The sequence below is a fragment of the Phlebotomus argentipes genome, unplaced genomic scaffold (assembly GCF_947086385.1).
Source record: "Phlebotomus argentipes unplaced genomic scaffold, Phlebotomus argentipes genome assembly scaffold_18, whole genome shotgun sequence".
NCBI lineage: Eukaryota > Metazoa > Arthropoda > Insecta > Diptera > Psychodidae > Phlebotomus > Phlebotomus argentipes.
Genome location: NW_026776177.1, coordinates 12587196 through 12608273, shown reverse-complemented (window position 1 = coordinate 12608273; position 21078 = coordinate 12587196). Strand labels below are relative to the sequence as shown.

The 21078-nt window shown below is 39.6% G+C and overlaps 1 protein-coding gene across 1 annotated transcript; it reads left to right on the top strand.

Moving 5' to 3' along the window:
• Positions 1–1042: 1042 nt before the first annotated feature.
• Positions 1043–19506, top strand: LOC132259188 (uncharacterized). The gene is made up of 6 exons (XM_059756739.1): positions 1043–1172; positions 6641–7155; positions 7210–8367; positions 11300–11469; positions 11528–11716; positions 19383–19506. The coding sequence occupies exons 1-6, from the start codon at positions 1043–1045 to the stop codon at positions 19504–19506; spliced, it is 2286 nt and encodes a 761-aa protein (XP_059612722.1).
• The last annotated feature ends 1572 nt before the right edge of the window (positions 19507–21078 follow it).

The window sequence follows — 21078 nt, the reverse complement described above, 5'->3', positions numbered from 1 at the left end:
GCAAATATTTTACCCATTTTCCCCGGGCGTCGCGAAAAAAAACGATGGAGCGAGAAAATCAAAATTTACTACCAACGCGAATTACGGGGGACATGAAAACACAATTTTGATGTCACTGAAAGGGCAGTTAATGGCAATTCTCATCCCTACATCTCGACGACCGGCAAATGACCAACATGACACCGGAACAGGTAATAATTTCTCACGCGTCAAAAGTTTCGTTTTAGCCACAAGGATGTACACTTTTGTGATCATACCAGCGGAACATCATCACATAATTACACTTAATAAATCTCCACTAGAGCGTCTATAAACCCTTTAGGAGCATGAATCAGATATATTCAACTCTTGTATTCAACTAATATAGATTTTCCACACACGCGTGTGGCGAAAATGTTCAACCCATTTGTCTAGGCAACTAATGTAATTTTTTCCCACACTCCTCAGTCAATTCAATTTGCTGGAACTTCCGTCGTTCAATTCAATTTTAATTAGATGTATAATGGCATAATTATAAAGTGGGAGCGCGGCGAGTCTGTTTATCACTTAAAATGGGAAATGAATGCAAAATTGGATTATATTTAATGAGTTTTGCAGTCAAACAACTGTTTCAATTTACTTCAATTCTACAATATTTCCATGTCACCCCATTAGACCAATTTTATCTTGAATTTTATTAAATGTACTTGTAGCTAGACGACAAGCTTTCTTAGCCCTCGGCAGAGGGAGATCTCTCTATTTTATAGAGCTTTTCTCTGCAAAATTTGATATATTCGAGAGGGTGGCACGAAGAGAATCGTCCAAAATATGAATTCAAAGCGCGTAGATTTTCTCGTAGAATTGTTATTGAATACATATCACATCTGATAAATACACAAGGCGAGACACTCATATAAGAGGAACATGTGAAGCTTTACATCTGATTTGTAGTCAAGAAAATCTATATACATTTCCAGCGTTAAACTGTTTTCAAGTCTGTTCTAACCAATTCTCACGGAGCTGAACATAACGAAGAACTTTCCTTGCAATTAATTGGGTAGTGATGTGCAACAAGAAGCCTGAGGCGAGTCAAAACACAAATCAATATGTTCATATGATGTATGCATATCTGAAGCAGACTCCTCTGAGACTTCATGGAGTTTCGCTGACTGGCAGAGATGGCCCCAGGAGAAGTGAGTTCGAATAGCAACAATTTCCAAGTATCTCAACTTCCCAAACATCCCAGATGTAGAATAAAGCTGAATTGTACAACTTCATCGAAAATCATATGCAAATGCGTACGCCGAAATTACGCTGGAAGTGCATTCGAAACTTTAGGCTCAAGCTTGGGCTCAAGGGTGAATTACATCTAAAATACAGTTGCGCTGGAGAGATAAACTAAAGGGTGACTGTATGTTAAAGCTCTGGCTTTCGTAAATTATCAAATTCTACTGATCTTTCAGGTTCTTCTGATTCTCCCCCAGAATTTTAGTGACATTTTACTGAATCGTTCAATTATTTCATCCACACATATGGCATAACAAAAATATGCAATTCTGCAGAAAGTCCCTCAATCGACAAAATCAACAAAATATGTTCACGAGAATCAAAGTTTCTCAATTCAAAGAATAAACATGGTGTATACAACATTCGCTTTCGAAGGTAAATATAGATCACTTCTCAGTTCTGTAATTGGAATATTTTCTCCCGAAAAATTATTTCTGACGTCACTGCCGTCTCGAGGGGCCAATAAATTCTCAGAAATTCATTCGCTCCAGTGGCTTTAAATTACACTCTCGCATTACTAATTATGTATTCCTCACCCAGAGGCTTTTTTGAGCTTTGGGGTGCATCTTCCGATCGTGGGTAGACCGGATGAATTATTCAAAACCACTCTTACTAATTATACAAACGATCGTGGAATATTCAACAAGACTCCCTGTTTTTCCACCCGACATCCCCAACATCGAAGACAATAAACTACCCACCCACCTAGCACGCTCACCTGCCAAATGAACTGGCAGGAAAAGTGAAAAACTCACCTTTCTCGGAGACACACTCTTTCCGGTCGTCTTAAAATTTGTATCAATGAAATTTAAATGAATTCCAGTCTTCCTGGCTCATGGGTTAGGGTTTGAAATTTATTGTCGGATTACGAGTTTCTCCATTATTGTCACTCTTGAGAGATAAGTTAATGGTCGGGGATGTTATTTATTGGCACAGTGGCGGATTTCAGGAAGTCAACCTTCGGCAATTATCGAAGGAGAAGGAATTGGGATTTGAATTTTTAAAGGCACATCAGAATCTAGATATTCTAACTTGAAAATATTAGTCTCAATACATATATAGCATCCAGATTAATTCCAAGAGATCAATAACAAAAAACTTAACAAATAAGTCATCGATTTTCAACGTTATTCGCCTGAAGTGGAAGAGAAATATAGATCATAACTTAACATTACTTTTTCTTTTAAAATAGACAATTATGTAACAATAATTTATATTTTAAGAATCGCCCAAAAATTACATCATGCTAATTCAATCGAATTTAATTAGAGTATTATAAAATATTACGTATTTGGTTACAGATTAAATGTTAAACCATTAATAAACCAATCATGAATCATAAAATAAAATGAATGTTTGACAATTGTGTGTCAAAACAAGTGATAGCAGGAGATTGCTTTATCTGGATGGAATAATAAATGTATACATATTATTTTAACCATGAAATTATCCTTTCACTCTTAACCAAATTTTGAACAGAAATCCCCATGCTTGTGTTTGCTAAACATTTTCCCATGGATGATTTATTAGACACATACAAAACCACGGTCGCTTCAATCGGATTAAAAAATAGCGGGTGCAAAAGCAGATTCACCTTATTTTTCTCGCTCTAACTATCTCTCTGATCGGCGATGGACTGAGAGAGTGCGAGAAACTTTCAAGGAAATTGAGCAAGGCATAAAGTGGAAAATACTCTCTTGCGTGATAAATTATCAGATTGCTATCGTTTCACTTAGTGGGGCTGTGGTCACTGCTACAAAGATCGATGGCATCCTTGCTGTGTACAACACGCTAAACATCATCCATCCACGGCGGCCTCCAGATGGGCTTCCCAGGCGAGAATGAGGGAGTCCTACAAGGACGCGCCCGTCGAACAGAGCTGCGTCTTCCTGCTCGTCTCAGTGAACGAAAGTACATGATTCCATGCAATGTATCTACACATGATTTCTGATCGATGGGCATCAACTCTGGCCGAGGTACTTTTTGCTTCTGGGGCCACCAGTATTTTCTCGTGAGGGTTGTATTTGCTGCATAATTCATCAGAGGTGGTGCGAGAAGGACTGAGTGTGAGCTTTGAGTGGTCCACAGAGTGCGAAGAAACCCACACACACAGGACGACCAAACAGCCACTATACATACATGTAGCATTTCTCCGGTGGCAGCTTGAATTGATTAACAAACGGGGAGTAAATAAAATTTTCTCCCTCACTGGGCCGACCATCTTTAACTTCCCCCCTGAGAAAAACCACTCCCTGCAGTGATAAATAATTTAAAAAGAAAATGACAAACCATTTGAGTGTTATCAGTGGGATTTCTTCAGTTGCCGCAAAATATAAACAGCCATAAATTCGCTATAGATGTTGAATATAATGCTAAATTGGATTTTGCTCCTGGCATCATTTCCCTAATTTATGACCAATTAAATTTAGCTCCCTGTGAAAAAGGGAAAAGCCTACAATAGGAAATATTTTCCCATACTGACAACCGCCACTTTTATTGGTCATCAATAAATTTGCAGAAGCAGCCCTGAAAGATGGAACGTAATAGAAATGCTTCTGACGGGGCAAAAATGAGGGTGTTTACCAGCAATTATACTTGATCTCAGCAAATAATCGCGTATCTCCAGAGAAAACTTTGCACTCGAAAGCTCTCACGTTCTATAGAGTACCATTTATATCAAATGCCATAAATCCTTGAGGAAACTGATGAAAATTTCTCATGGTTTATAAACTTTTTTCCGTGTTTGTGGTTGTCGTGATTTTGACTTTTGATATGAAGTTGGGGTTATTTTGTTGTGAGAAAATTGCATTTTCACAGAGATGAATTGACCGCAAATTTTTAAACACGCACAAGTTCAAAGAAAATGGAATGTAGGAAATTTAAGTCATTTCTGCGGTTTTGAAATCCCACCCAGTCGAATGCTCCGCCCATAAATCGACTTCATCCCGAAACCACAACTTCACAGCCTCAGTGAGTGTTCTGGAAATGTTGTTTCAAGCATTTTGCCATCAGTGAATCGTGTATACTATCATTCCAGAATAGCTTTGAAATCCCAAAATATACTACCTTCTTCCCTCTCCTTACAGGAAATCTCTTTGCGAAAAAGTAAAAAAAGAACGGAGAAAAAAGTCTGGATTGAATATCTTTTATTTACAAGTTGGGAGTAAAAAGTTTTGGCAAGCTCTCAAGTATTTGCCCCGGAATGAAACTTTCATTGTTGGAAGGCATATTTTTGCGAGGCATGTAATTGAAATCTCACTTGAAGTTGTGCCCGTGAAATTCTCTTTTAAATATTCATACAAAGTGCAGGATCACTCGGTTTACCTCTTTAGTATAAAGCGTAATTTTTATGTTCTGGGAAATGTCCGCTGAATTGAGAAAAATCGTCCAGTTTGCCGCCGTATAAAACTGTATGAAAAATAGTCTAGAGAGTGGCGATTCGAATCCCCTCCCTTCGATGATGGCATATACATACTTTCTATAGTCTCCGAAGCAATTCTACCCACTCCTAGTAGAGTCATAAAGTGAGCGAATAGATGAAAATTGCTGTAAAGATAGAGCGGCAGAATTTTTTAGATCATATCATTTATTTGTCTCTCGAGTTCTTCAGCTTGAACGAGCTTTAAGCTCCACTGCGTTAGACTGAACTCTTCTACAGCAATACCCCGACTGAAGGCACACCAACCCACGATCCTCAGCATCTTCGAGGGTTTTCCAAGGCACAGGCGCTCTCACATAATTTCCACAAATGAGAATTTCCCCTCAAAACACCCCAACAACAAGTATCATAACTTCACTTGATGACTCTGCATGCAGAACATTGCCAACGCTGAAGTTCTAAAAAGAACTCTCCTTTACGTGTAATTGCTTAACCGTTTCCTCACAATTTCCTCGCCAATAGTCGAATGATATTCCCAATTAACTCAACATTGTCTCATTGATAGCCAATTACCAAAGTTCACGTCATTCTTTCTTGAGTTTGCTATTCACTAACCCACAGTCCGTCTTTACCAACATCACAGAGTGAGAGAAATCGACAAAAAAACTCTGTAAGAGAGAAACTATCACGAGAACTCTCCAAATAATTGAATTCTTCGTTTTTTTTTTAAATTGCGGAGGAGATATTCAAGACATTTTCACAGGTGATTTTCCCACCCACAACCGGGGTAATTATAGATAAGGCTCGTTCTTTTTCTCGTGGAAAATTCAACCTCCACAATACTTTCAGCTGCGCTCTTCACACGATGGCACTAAGCCAAGGACATTTTCATACAATTTATGTGGAAAAAATGGAAGGCAAAGCACCGCAAAAATCATTAAATCCAACTTCTCGTTGTGAGCATGAGTTTCAGAGCTTTTTGGTATATTTCAACTCAGGGAGCTTTTTTTTTTAATTCGGAATTAAATTTTTTGTGTCTAACAAAAATAAATCTAAATGCGTAAATTGCAATTTTACGCATAGTCCAATCACAATTGGAACGATATCCAAATGGCACAAAGTGCAATAACAAACAGTCAGATAAACAGAGAAATTATAGTATGTCCCAATTCTGTTTTATGGTAATCGCTTTGAACTGAATATTCTGATCCCGAGTCAACTCTGTGATGGTGAAAATCTATTGAAAATGAGGATCCTTTAACTCGAATCAAAGTTTCATGAAACGAAGCACATAGAATGTATTTTGCATGATAATGCTTCGATTAAAATAAAGCTCCACCTTTTAGTCTGCAATTTGCACGGAGATTTGTGCCAACAATGCTGCACTGAGTGAATTCTCTCCTTCCACACTTAATCTCCTTATGGAGACTTTTTTGTGCAGCTTGTGTGAAGCTCTCATTGCAGCATGAATTCCTATGTGTCTCTATGAAAGTCCTTTTGCATGACTTGAGGTGAAGCTTTTCGCACAACTCTTGATGGTTTATTGCGGATGAATTTGGTATTTCAGTTGAAATTCATAAGTTTAGATGAGATTCACGTTGTTTATCAAAAAATAAATAGCTTTACCATATCCAAGACCATATCTCTAGCAAGGTCTCTATGGGTTATAATTCACTGAGTTTAAATTGGTTGCTGGTAAAGAATAACATGATGCAATTTGCGGAGCAATTGTAGAAAATTGCAGTTGCTGTTGAAAAGCAAGCTGAAAAGTTAAATCAAGTGTTTATAAACTCATGTCAGTGATATGGAATATATTTTTCAAACAGTAATTTTCTCATTCGATTCAATTATGTTACAAACTGCTTAATCCTTTAAATATTGATTAAGCAACAAGAGAATATAAAATCCAATCCCCGCGATAGTAGCTTTGCAGAAGAGTGAAAACTTTAAATATGAGAACTTCGACTTTTCTGTATCTTCTATTAACTCTCAAAGTCTGCAGTGGTGTTGCGATTCCCTTCAGTTTGATTACGAACTTCTTCAGAGCTCGGAATGTTCTTTCCGTGGTGTATTACTCTTGCCAGAATGATGGATATATTGCAGTTAAAACCTTCAATGAGGCGAACTACGCATCAGTGATAGTCTCAAAAGACCCTAAAAATAATCCATCAGTGCTATTTTCCAGGAAAAACGGAATTGTAGTAGATCTATCATGTGGTTTTGTGCCTAATTTATTGACAACCGCTAGTGAAAATTACCTCTTCAGGGAAATTATATCTTGGATCTTTATTAAAACTGAGGAGAATGAAAATATGCAGTTTCTTCTGCAAACATATATTCCTATGAGCAGTGAAGTAGCTCTATTTTCTCATTCCAATGGTTCTTGGAACATCTTCGATCTCTATTCGGTGTCTAAAGAGTTCGATCTGATAATCACTCCTATTCAAGCCAATGTGATAAATCGGAGGAAAAAATCTCTTAATGGAATTAAAATTAAAGCTACAATTGCGGTAAGTTCAGTTCAAAGCTTGGTAGAATAGAAATAATTGTGTCTCTTAATATAGTTTCATCATCCAGAGCGACTAACCAGAGTTGATGATATTAGAATGCGGCATTTGGACACCATTCCAAAGATAATCTACCAGATTTTGATGAACCTAGCGTTAGACCTTAACATCACGTACAACCTCAGACAAACGGATTCATATGGTTACTTTAAGAATGGTTCATGGACAGGAGTTATGGGCCACTTTGAGAAGAAACAAATTGAAGTAGGTATGATGAGTGCCTTCTTGAGAGAAGATCGGATGAAGTTGGTGGAGTATATCACAGAGTCCTATATTCTAAGATCCCCTCTAATGTTCAGACAACCATCTTTGGCATCTGTTTCTAATATTTTTACCCTTCCTTTTGGCTTGGATGTGTGGTGGTCTTTCATTGTTTTGATAATAGTCCTGATTCTGCTGCAAGTCCTGATTATCACGACTCCGATGATGCGAAATGAGTATTCTCTCTTAGACTCAATCTCTTTCGTCTTGGGCGCTATTTGTCAACAAGGCTTCGATCGTAACTCTTTCCTATTATCGTGGAGAATCTTTCACTTTGTCAGCTTCTTATCTTCACTCTTTCTATTCTCATCCTATTCAGCGAATATTGTAGCACTACTTCAAAGCCCTAGCAATGCTCTCCAATCTGTGTCCGATGTTACACATTCAAACCTTAAAGTTTTGGTTCAAGAAAATGAATACAATCCTATCCTTTACGGCGAAACCACAAATCCGGAAGTGATAGAGTTGTACAAGAAGAAGATAAAGCCATTCGGAGACAAAGCTTATGAAGTGGCTGAAGTTGGAGTGATCAAGATAAGGACAGGAAAATTTGCTTATCAAGTAGAAACACACACAGCTTATAAGATAATAAGCGATATTTACACTGAGTCGGAAAAGTGTGGACTTAAGGAAATCGAGAGTATTAGTATACCTCGACATTCTCTACCCATTGTAAAAAATTCATCTTATAGAGGAATTTTTAGGGAACGCTTGACGTGGCAACGAGAAGTTGGTCTATACGATGCGACTTTGCAGCGTTGGGTTGTGCAAAGGTTTAAAAAATGTGAGGGAAATGTTGGAGAATTTGCCAGTGTTGGGATTTTAGAATGTCGTCATGCATTCATGATTGCAATTCTTGGATGCCTTGTAAGTTTAATTATATTCATAATTGAGGTATTCCACAACAAAAACAAGATTAAATTCAATACAAAACCACAAGAACATGTTAAGCAAAAGAAATAAATAAAGTATCGAATAATAAAGATAGCAATTATAATAGTAATTCTCAGGGCTTTTCAATTAACTCATAAAAGCATTGTTCATCCCCGAAACACAGGGATCTAATGAAATTCCTCTGCAACAGTGAAGAGAAAGGTGAGAAGCTCGCAAAATATGAAATGCTCATTTAATCTGGACAATAACTAACTTTAAAGGATTACTCCTGGTCGCATTTCAGACGCTTTTATTGTGTGCATCGTAAGGAAGCTCACCCGTCGTGCCACATTTATTGCCGAGGCACTCTCGGCGAAGGCATTTTATTAAAATCAAGGTGGAAAATTGCTTCTGCTCTACTTCCACCCGTGCCACTTTTGTCTCATGCCTCGGAGAATTACCCACGGAGATGATTTACAGCAGGAGTGACCTCATTTGCTGACTGCACAGACAGAGGGGCCGCGGGGGGCCCGAGATGTGCGCCCATTTGTCTCCAATCAAATTCAATCACGCGCCCATTTCTCAGCGACGCGACAAAACACGCGCCTTCGAGCATTAATGTCTGATTTATTGCCACAAACTGTTGAGTCCTGGCTGAGAATTAAGTTGCGCTGCAGTACATTGAACTTCAGTGAGGGCGGGGCTTGTTAGTAGGCGGGATTTTGCAAAGTGGGTCATTTTACTCGTCCCAAAATAATTCTTCTCTATCGATTTTATCTAGGGACCAGAATTTCTTTTGTCAAATGCAAATAGAGCACCTCATTTTGGACGATTGCCAATGTATCTTCATCATCAGCGATATTTTCAATTAAGCCTCGAGTATTCTGAGCTGAAGCACCTCAAGCTGGGATTGTGTTATAATTTCATGAATTTCAATTTCTGCATTTCAAATAATATCGATTCAGGGAATAAATGTCCTCAGCAGACATTGTAAATGCCAGACAAAAGAATTAATTGGATTTTAGGGTGAGATTTCGCGCGCGAATCTCCCGAAAAACTCAATTATTCTCTAGCTTAGGGTGTCACGTTGGCGCCCATCCACCGAAGAATATTCCACTGGCAGTTGTTCCGGGAAGCACTTTGGCATTCCCCAACACACAGATGCTGCTTTGATATTCCACTCAGACGGCACAATGATTAGAGTGGAAATAGAGTGTGAATCGTGTACATTTCTCCTGCATCGCCTTAGCGCGCTTTTTTCGCGCGTGTTCCTCCGAAGAGAAAATGAAAGTGCCACTCTAATTCGCTCAACGGCAATCGTGAGGTGCTTCCCAAGCATCACCCAAGCACACATATCTTACAAAGAGTATTTGGTATTTTCCTATTTCACTCATCATTTGGTCAGAATTGTTCACTTCGCATCAATATGTGTAAGTATGTTATATGAACTCCCAAAGCTTCCCTGTGCATACATGTCGTTAAAACAATTAATTCACACCATCCTTATTAAAATCCTTTTTACTTGAGCATTCCTCGAGCATGAGTGTCGTGAAATGTACGCTTTGTACATACATAGTAGGAGAGCTATTCTGGGTTGCTGGGAGTGTCACTGCTTTTGTGCTGATCATGTAAAATATTTGATTTGTGACATTCGACGAGTGTCTGACAAACATCCTAACGTTCTGTCGTAGCATTTCAAAGGAATGACCGACAACCAGAATGCCAATAACTAAGCCAATAGCTCAGCCAATGCGTCGCTCTTTGACCGCCCACCTGGCAAATAACGCCATGTTAATTGATTTCCGGCGACTCCCCGAGCCCAAATCAGGGTGATTTCACTCTCGCACGGATTTCACACGTCGCCAGGTGCCATTTGGGCTGAACAGTGACGTGTCTGGGGGCTTTTCCCACGCGCGAACACCCTTCATATGACATTTTCTCTAACCCTAGCATCAAATCCACTGTCATACCGTGTTTTTCGTTGTTTGTTCAAATTTCTGTGGGCGACCGTGGCACGTTTGTGAGTGAAACCCTTTTCACCCACTGTCAGGGGCGCGCGCGCTCCTTATAGCATAAAAAACCGACCCCGCCAGTGACGTCAGGGCGGCGGAAAAAAGGCGACTGTCGCCAATCGGTCACAGGAGTGTCGAGGGTCTCGGTGGGTGGATTTGGCACTTGTCAAGTCACTCTATCAGCGCAATTATCGCTACACAAATTCCCAGCCCCGTCATTAGCTGTTTTGCTGGACACCGAGCTGTCTTCACCTAAAGCCCCCTCCGGGGCCTGACTTTGCCCGTGCGAAGGTTAGAGCTGCGGATGTCACGGATTACGATGACATGGTAGAAAATGTTGGACTTTGAGCTTCAGTCACACGGTTAGAAGAAATGCTTTTTTTTCGATATAAATTAACATTGAAGGTCGCAAAATCGGGTAATTTCTGATATTAATTAGCTCTTTAGGATGCTTGGCGCATATAAAATATGCAAACTTTTTCTATCCTAATTGTCAACAATTGTTAGAATTGTTATTGTTGGGCTGGAAACAAGTCATGTGAGAGTACCTTTTTTGATAAACCTCAAGGGTAAACCTTCATTATTTCGTAATAAAATGTTCAGCAGTGTATTTGATAAAACTGAATTCGAGTCATTTACATTTGCAAATTTGATGAATCCATTTGCTAATTACCATTTTATTTCTCTTTTAAACGTTCTACATCATTACATCTCACTTAATTCTAGTCTTGCACTCTCTTTCATAGCAATTATAATAGCGAAAGGAAAATACTTTTCACCCAAAGCCGTTACCGTCGATTTCATTTTGTGTTTTCTAAAAAATGCAGAATATGTCACTGATAACGATGTAGAATTGCCATACACTCTGCTATTCACAAAGATGTCTATTGATACCGAGGCACTCCTTATCTTCCAATTCTCTACTCTGTGTGCCTCCTTAGGATGGGAGAGCAATTAGAGGTGGTTTTTTGTCTGGCGCTCCCCAGAAGGCGATCCACTCTCGTAATGATGTTGTGGGAACAATAAGAACAATCGTCCTGAGTGTCTCCATTTGGGTCAAGTGTGGCAATGCCACTGTCTTCCCGGGTGGGCTCTTTCCTCCCGCCCACACGTGAGGTGAGAATTGCCGCGATACCTTCTCACTCCTCGTCCTGAGGCATTTCCACCAGGCGGAGAAGTGTTCCCCTGGTGTGGAAGTCATTCTGGGGCGCGTGCGCTCACTTTCACTGGAAAGTGATGCTCCTCACGGCCGGAGATGCTGAAGATCATCCAGCTCTAGTGCCCTCAGTCGGGGTGTTGCTGTGGCAGCGTTCGGTGCCTCCTTTCGTCAGTGTATCTGTCGCTCGCGGTGTCCAGACGTGTGTTTTCATAGTTCCTCTTGGATTTTGGCATCTCTTCTCTTCCATCCCCCGATGAACCCCTGGGAGTGGCATCGTGCGTGTTGAGGTGGAAATGTGATGGGATTTCGTGAGAAAGTGGCAAAAACGGGGGTTTTCATGACAAGAGAGTGACTCGTGCTGAGATTCTCCCCAAGCGAAGGTGGATAAGTGACAAGTGTGGTGTAGTACTGTCCTGCAAATTGCAACCATGTGCATCGCCTTCAGCGCCAAATATGGGCCCTCAGTCTATTTGGATTACAGAAAATGGTGTGTCCATCGAGGTAAATAAATTAAGAGGGCACCTGTGAAGAGGAAAATCCACCCAAGACATCGTCTAATCCCTCAGCTTAATCCCATTTGAGTATGCTCAATCTATCGCTGTAAAAGCTCCACTCACAGAGCGTAGAAAAAGAGGCAGAGAAGATTGTGAGAGTTTCCACTCAAAAGCACAATAATTAGAATGTGGAAAATGTGATGATAGAATGAAATGCTCATGGAAAATGCAACTATTTCATAGAGTAAAGTTGTGTGAAAAATACAATTTGTAAATCTACTCTCAAGTCTACTCTACTTAAATTATTTCACAATTAAATTCCATCTAACACCCTTGTCAGGTTAAGTTTCTTGGTATGAATAATGCAAGAAAAATCGTGGGTAGTTTTTTCTCTCTTCATATACATATAATCGTGAATGTGAGAAAAGGGGTGTAATCTGACAAAACTACGTCAATCGAATTTTCCACGGCAAATGTATTAAGAATTAAATTACTTTTAGAGGCAATTAACTGTGGCAGTTTGTGCTTTAATAATTTTGATATATCATCACGCGTAGAAAGTTTACTCGCCATGAATAATGTGCCAAGTTTGGAGTTGGTGCACGCTTTTCTAATTTATTCTTAGAAATTCCCCCCACGAAAACTTGGAAAAAGTCATAAGAAGACAGAAAGAGAGAGCAAGAAGTCAGAGAGATGTCCTACACAGAAATTAATGTTTATTTGCTAAGTATCATTTGCAGTCATTTTAGAGGTAATTTTCGCATTTGAGAATTAAGGTCAAACTTACTGTAAAGCTTTCAAAGAGAACTTGTATCTAAAATATGATAGACAGATAAATTGTAGCTTTGAGCTTGTCTATACAAATGAAAAAAACAATTATTTATCTGACTATTGAATTTTCTGTCAGAATAAATTTAATAGCAAACTTCTCAAATAACCGTGATACAGAAGTTTGTTGAAAAAGTTTTCATCGATTTCGGCAAAATACAAATTTACCTGCAGATGAAGACTTTATTTAAGACATTCTAATGGAAATTTTATAAATTCGCAAATATGTCTTTCGCACACGAAATTATAGCAAATTCTGAAGTGTGCACATTCGCATCTACCTTGAGCAAAACTCACCTCAAGTTACGAGAAGTAGAAGAAGCGCACAAAAGACTTGGAGAGCACGGTATTAGCATTTCTAACGTATCAAAATCACACTCACAGAACGCCTTCAGACTGAAAATCAACTCGACATTGAGCACGAGCTTTTCACTGGCAAAAGCTCGGGCCCCTCGGTTATGTGGGAATGAAGAGGAATTTTTGGATGCTGCGAGGACTGAGTGTAAATTGGTGAGATGTGGGAATTTATGCGACAGACACTTTGTATTTTACATTTTCCGTTTGAAGTGGCCTCTCCAATGAGTGTATTATTGTTAAAATGGGGCATGATGAGAGAGTGGAGCAAAGATCCACAAAACGTCCCGATTATTATCTTTATTCTTGTGCGTTTGACAAGAGGACGAGGGGTGGCCTTTTGACTTTCCCGTCTCTAATACAACTTTCTCAACTTCCCCACCCGGAAGAGATTGAGGATATGAGAAGAGAGAAGACTGAGTGGCACAATTATTATCTATTTTATTGTGAAAAGCGGTGCTGACATGAGTGGTTTATTTAGCCAGCTGTACCGGAAATCATGTCTAAATAAACGTATACAAACTGGTCGTTTTAGTTTTAGTTTTTGGGGGCGTCGAGCGCATCCCATTTTGATGCTCCACAGCTAAAAATAAGGGGAAAATGAGCCCTCATTTGCCAAAGAAAACCATCAGTGGCAAAAAGACTGCCACTGATGTGATTTTAACTGAGCATCGCAACCATTTTCATCCTAACCAAATATTAATTTTCCACTCTCTGAAATTTGTTTACTAAGACACGCAATCCACGTGGCTGCTAAATTGGCGGTATAGCTGAATAATATCTGTAATTTTCGGCCCCGGAAAATGGGCGAGAGAGCAACTTTTGATGAGAAACTAACGCCTTGAACGGACATGTCTTAGCCTCTGTGGAATCATTGAGCATTATATGTATGTCAGAATTGCGCTGTGTGTGAAACTTTTTCACGATTCCCTATCAAAAGCTCGTCGGGTGATGAGCACCTATAAAAACTTTATATAGCCCACCTGTTTCACCTGATTTCACTCTCGTCAAATCTAATGAATTTCAAACATTTCATCAAGCCAACCACTGAATCCACAAAGACTATCCCAAAGGATGCCCAGCTGATTAGAATTCTTGCATGGAGCATGTGATGGTCCGAAATATCTACGTAAGATTGCTATGAACACTGGAAAAGGCTCAAAAGTTTACCTGATTATCATCACTTTCAATAACAAAATCTGTGTGAATCTCACTGTAATTGATACGCGGATTACGCCTTGTTCACTCAACTGAAATCCCATTCTCAGAACATTGCTTGTAGGACAAATTTGCCTTCCTCCTGATACTGATAAGTTTGAAGAATCCTCCATGAATTAATTGACAGACTGTCAATTACCATCTTGCGGCAACTAACGCGCTCCCAAATGAGCCTTAATATGTACTTGAAAACCCCTTCAAATGAGCCTGAGATGGATTTCACAGAGGGAAACTTGCCACCAACTACATCTCGCTGACGTGAATTTCAATCTTCCTCTAGGGCGTCGCCAAAGGGTTGTGGAAACGAAAGCCCCGCGCGTGAAATTTTGTAGCCATTGTGAAGCTTTTACGCCCAGACAGAATAAACATCATTGGGCTGTCTTTTTTCTCTACCCAACAGCATTATATTGACCCATTTTGGCGGCTTTTTTGCCTCCGTCACGGAATTGATGATAAAAGTTTATCTCCTCAGCGAAAGCTCACAATATCTGCATGACAATGGGGGTGTGAAAGCTTCGAGGCAACACATGCTGTCTCGCATGGTTGTTTCTATACTGCAATGTTTAGCATATGTTACACTCGCGGCATTTGGCGGAATCATTTTCTCTCCGATACTTTGTTCGCTAAATTCCATAAACTGATAATTTTAGATGCATAATTAAAGACTCAGTATTAAAAGTGTCTTCCCTGAAAGTGCTCTCAACCCGGTGAAAAAAATATTCTTTCTTCCACGTAGCGGATTTTATCTCCTTATGAATCATGCATAAAGAAAAAATCACAATATTATTATTCTTTATTGGTTCCCTCAGACCACCCACTGCTTCATCTCGTGAGAAAGACAGTGTGCGATCGAATCGCAGCGAGGTTTTTTTGTGGAGCCTTTTATTCAACTCCCGGAAAAAGATAAATAACTGCCAAAATCGATACCGAAACATCGCGAGAGGGACGACAAGAGAAAATGCCTCCAAGGTGAATTTGCCAATTAGAAATCTACCAATTACTTCAGCTTCTCCCTTTCTAGCTGTTGTGGTTTCACACAATTTTCACTCGACATCAATAATGCAACAGCAAGTTAATTGATTTCAGTCGCTGTGAGTTAAACAACACCAGAGCGCAGCATAGGCGATATGATTAAAATTCACGGTAAAAGTATAAAGATTAATGGAAATGTGCTCTTTGGAGGCGAAGAAAAATATTGATTCAACTGAATGGAGGCGAAATTATATCCAGAAAAGTTATTTCAACTGAGATAACATGCAAAAATGGGTGGAATGCATATAATTTAAGTGAATTAATTTGCTTACTTAAGATAATTTCGTAGAAAAAGTTACTGTTGAGTTTTCTGATTACCATTCCGAAGAATTAAATTCGCACTCATTATGTGGCTCTTTAGTTTCGCTCTTTAGTAAAGTGTTAGTGCTGGAAATTACCCACTTTTTCATTCAATGATGAAAATCCTTCAAAAGCGAAAATATTCAAAGAGATGAAGGCATATGTATGTAATTGCAACTGACGAACTTTATTATCTAAAAGAGAGGAAAAAAATTCCTAGCATTTTTTAGCTTAAAGTATAAGGTGAGCTTTCGCATTTAAATTAGCGACAATTTTGTTGAATTTCAGCGTTCTGCTGAAATTACGTGTTTTTCCCTCTCCTCCAAAACAATGTTAATTTCTGCAAGTTGAAGCATAAAATGTCGAGAGTTTCCCCAGTATTTTCATCACACAACTCCTCGATGTTTGCTGGGGCTGGAAGGTTGAATGCAAAAACTTTCTTCAAGAAGCTCTGCCACGGACGCTATTGAACTCTCCAGTGGCTGTAAATTTTAATTAAACTCGCCTTCCAAATCCAATTACACGTGTGATGAAGGAAAAAGCATCGAATTAATGGATGAATTGCAAACACTCGCCATCTTGTCAGAGACGTTGATCGCCACTGGGAGCTTTTCGACCAACTTTCTTCAATTGTTCCCTCGAGACATTGCGAATGAGTCAATGGAGTGGGATTGGCTTGGGCATTTGAGGAGTTCTGCATGATTCATCTTCAATTCTCGTGAATGCCTTCACTCAGCTCAAAAAGCTCAAAGGGAGGATTTTCAAAAGGAAAGTCGATATTTCGCATGTAAAACAACGCCGGAAAAAAGCTCCTCTTTGTAATTAACTCAGAAAATATCGTTCTCATGGTGTAATCTTTAAAAAGTTGAATGTGCAGGGATTTATGTTGATCAAAGCGCGGATTTGACTTTGTCCGGTTCTTTTTATTCCCAAGTTCAACAGGTAAATCCACAAAATGTTTGGATGGAAATTCCTCAAGTGAAAAATTCATACCCATTGAAGGGATGTAGAGGTTATCGAGTTGTTTCAGAAGAGATTGAATCTCCCCAGTGACAAGAAGTTGATGATTCTCCTCTCAACCGCGAAGAGAGGTTCACACAAATGCTTGGGTGAAAAGAATTTCCATAGCCATCAAATCCTTCCATTGCAATTTAGCATCTCTCCCTCACTTGTCTGAGACCCATTTTGCATGGGGCGGCTTTGGAAAATGGATGACACAGCATGAGTCCAAGATTTTCGTCTCACAAGGAAAAATCTGCGAGAGGCTAAATATGAAATATGATTATGCTAGAAGCATTTACTCTTCGTGAGGATAGAAATCCCCATAAGAACATGTGAAAGCTCCTCATTGTGCAGACACCTCGTCACCCATTGAAGGGCCATAATCTCAGAAGGCTAAGGTGGGAATTGAGAAATCACGCCAGACATTCATTTCAAACTCACAATAGCGCGCTGAATTTGTGTTTGAAGCCGTGGAAATGGAATCAGTGCTTCCACATCTTGGAATGCGCCATGAAAAGTTCTTCTGTCAATATATTTTCTAATCTAACATAGAATATGTAAATGTTGTTAACTCTGTAATGACTCATGTTATGTTTCAATGTTTTTTGCAAATGACTTCAGAGTTGGGCAGTGGAACATTGTTTGGGGTTGAACTTTTGCCACTTGCCCCAGAAGTGACATAAACTATCATGTCTCTCTGGAACGCCACATGCTGAGGCCACCGTGATAAATGCTCAGATGGGCAAAAATTTATTTAATTGAGATTTCCCAGCTCAAAATTATTGATATGGCTCACGAGATACCCTAGCGAGGGTGGAAAAGTTGCCAAATCCCAGTTGGATTTGCCACAAGTTCGGGGTGGATTTAGCCTGGGATTCTGCCATTGATCCTCACGGACAATTGGGTGAATTTTTAAAGCACACCTCTGGGGCCAGGACTCTCGCTTTCGACCTTCGGGGAAAGTTGGCAAAAGTGCTTAATATCTGGTGCTTCTGTCTTTGGTTAGAGTCATTCACACGCCGAGAAAACGATTGTTGGACTACAGCATTCAGAGAGTACAGCTATTAGAGTAAAATGTTTTGGGAGTTCCGCCTATTTGCATGCCCAGCCCATTTATTTGAATATTATCCTCTGATGTCACTCAAAACGCATTCATTTCCTGTATATTTCTCAGGATAAACTGGTATTAAAGCATTTGAATGAAGTAGTACACTCTTGGTAGAACATCTGGACCACTCGCCCTTCCTCAAAGCCTCGACAAGACGTGTGTGCTGGGAATAAATGGTAGATTTAATGAAATGAGCATTCCATGTCTCTCTCGTTTAGCTCCTCTTTTAATAAACACTATTAATTTCGCACATTCTGGCGGAATCCCATGCCGGATCAACGTGTTTGCATTTCTCTGCGTGCCTCCAAGTTGTGTCACAAACAGATACTTTTCCACCATGATTTATGGTCAATTTTTCTAACATCTGTATGTAAGTGTTATTTTGGATTTTGGCGCTCCGCAACTAAGATTGGCCTGCGCGCTCAATGATGGCACAATGAATGTCCCATCTGGTCGATTTTCGTCCAAATATAAAGTGAATTCATCTTCTAACCTCCACATTTGTCTTTTTCTCCGCCACAACCCCACCAAATGTGGAAAAAGGCATGACGAAGAGTGCGAGGGAGAAAAATGACATGGAAAAATTGGGCGGAAGAATTTCTGTGGCTGAGGCAATTTGCTCTTCAGCGAAAATGCCACGGACGGAAAAAACATGCTTTTCTCATTAATTTCACTTTGAAATTTTCTTCAGTATCCCAACACCCCATGTCGTAGGGATGGTTAGACCTCTTCAGAGCTTCTTGGCCTCTTAAGGAAGTTATTTTTCCGGGCAAAGTGTGGGGGGAAATTAAATGAAATGTCAGCACTAATGGAATAATCACTCATTGCGTTTTAAGACTTTAATTGCAGTCATTCGCTTGGGGGTAGGAAAATTGCACTTCACATTAGATTAAGTGAAAAATCTCAAGTGGTTTCTTCTCTAGCGCATTTTCCCATGCTCAACCAAATGTTTTGTGTCCGCCTGGAATTTTCCTGAAATTACTAACAAGATTGCATCGTTAGGAGAACCCATGAAAATCCTTATATTCGCGAATGGATGAAAAGTCAATAAATCGTGAAATATGAAATGATAAATATCTCGATAAATGGGCAAAAAGTGCCAAAAAGAAATCCACAGAAAATTAATGGGAAAACTATATTGAGCATCATTAGAGGGTGATTTATCAGATAAAATCTCTTTGAAAGCCCCACAATTGCAATATTCGCCAGCTTTTCCCCGTTCAAAAGTTTTATTGATAATTAGTATCACACTTTGAGGAGGGGTAAATGCATCGCTATACACTCGCCAAAGTACCAATAAAACTCTTCCAAATAATCTACCACGCCAGAATTTATTGCTTTAGAAGCATTTTCACTCCCATTTCATAATCATTGCAGGGATTTTATGGTTGCGGGCAAGAATTGGCATAAATTTTATTTCCATCTTATTTTGATTTGAATTCAGTGCAGTTTTAATTAATGTAAAAGCTTACAACGATAAATTGCTTATCTAATAGAATTTAAAAATCAACAATTGACCTACATTTTAGTCAAAGAATGCGAAAGTACTTTGCCAAGTGCAAATTAACAGAACTCTCGAGAGCGCAACAGGCTAAAGAAAAGCCACTTTCCCACCTGCTCGGCGCCTCTGTTGAATTGCCCGAGGGTGGATAAAAACGCGACACCCCTTGTCAGCTGAACCGTGAAAGTTGATGACATCCCATTAGCAATGAAAAACTCGTCAAATTCGGCCTCAAATCGATGAGACTCAAAATCCGGCGCATCTACGTCTTCGGGCGGGTCAAATTCAATCCCGTTTGTGGGTCAGGGTGCGTGTGCGGCGGCCACAAACTTCCCAAATAAGTTATTTAAAGTCTCCCACCATAAAGTCGATAACAATGCCAGTGAAGAGGTTCGTGGGTAGCCCAACAATTGCCTTTAATTTCACGACATTTAAAGCTTTTCACTGTGCATTTCTTTTTATCATTATATTCAATTTGCGCACATTTTGTGAGGGAAAATCACAACTTGGGAATGGTAAATAATTTTTTATTGAGCAAATCTCTTCTGCTGACGATTGATTTTGTGAGTGAGAAAAGGGAGGGACAGAAGGTGTGAGTTTGAGGGAAATTGTTCAGTTGGAAGAACTTTAGATTCCTCCTACTTTCATTTCATTTCTTTGCCGCTGGTCTCGGTGGATTCTTGCTGCCTTCCACGCCATTAAACATGCTGAGGTATACGGTTAAGACTCTGGCATTCTTATTCAATTCCATCGCCATCGATCCCCATCGATTCCTCCGGGGTTGGAAGAAAGAGCTCGTCTCGAAGGCTACAAGGACGATTTCCTATTTATTGCATAATTCATCAGTGAGCAAACATTCGATTGTGCGTACTGAAAATTGTGTTTTCTTGTATTTGATGGACTCCAGGCGTGGGCAATAGAGCCAACACCGTGGTGGTATATGATTAGTGTGTGTGCAGGGCAGAAAAAGGCACGAGGCGAGAGGGAGTAAATAGAATTTTCCACCTCAATGAACTGTGCAATTCGATGGGACTAATCAGGTGACCAGGCGACTTCACTGCAGACTGTCCTCTTCTGGAAGTCCCAATGCAAGGGTGAACAAAGATCTGACCCATGTTTGACAAAATTAATTAACTCAGCCACAACATCACTGATCAACCTCGTCTGCAATGGGGATTTCAATATTTGCTCCAGCAAAGGGACTTTGAGTAATCACTCTTGGGTCATTCTTACTATGCAGAGGAGCAATTCTCAATGGCATTGCCCTTCTAGAGACACAATCAACCTTACAGTGTCCTCAAACGACATCCACACGAATTAAATATTTGCTCTAGAGTTCAGGAGGAGAGCCTTGACAAATCCAAACCATAGGATCAACGCTGTGTTGATAAGATTTTGTCCAAAAGAGTGATTTTGGATGACAAAATTAGTAAAAGAATTTCTTCAAAATAATCGTTACAGTAAGTATGGTTTGTAGGATCTTCTGTATCCTCTTTTACTACTTATTATTTTAAAGCAACTGAGTAAAGATCTAGTTGGCACTGAGTATGAGAACAGAATTTCAAGCCATCTAACTAATCTTGAAAACTCAATTTCCAGAAAGCATTGCCTAGTATGCCCTTATCTACTTCTTCCGACCAATTGGCGCGGAAAAACCACAACGAAAAGCCACAAAAAGGACTTTTGTCCTTCTTAAGCTCCGTGAGAAGGTGTTCCAGAGTCCT

Coding starts and splice junctions, on each gene's coding strand:
- LOC132259188 (XM_059756739.1), top strand. CDS start 1,043: ATGTGCAACAAGAAGCCTGAGGCGAGTCAAAACACAAATCAATATGTT. Junction 1,173..6,640: donor CAGAGATGGCCCCAGGAGAA/GTGAGTTCGAAT, acceptor TAACTCTCAAAG/TCTGCAGTGGTGTTGCGATT. Junction 7,156..7,209: donor AAATTAAAGCTACAATTGCG/GTAAGTTCAGTT, acceptor CTCTTAATATAG/TTTCATCATCCAGAGCGACT.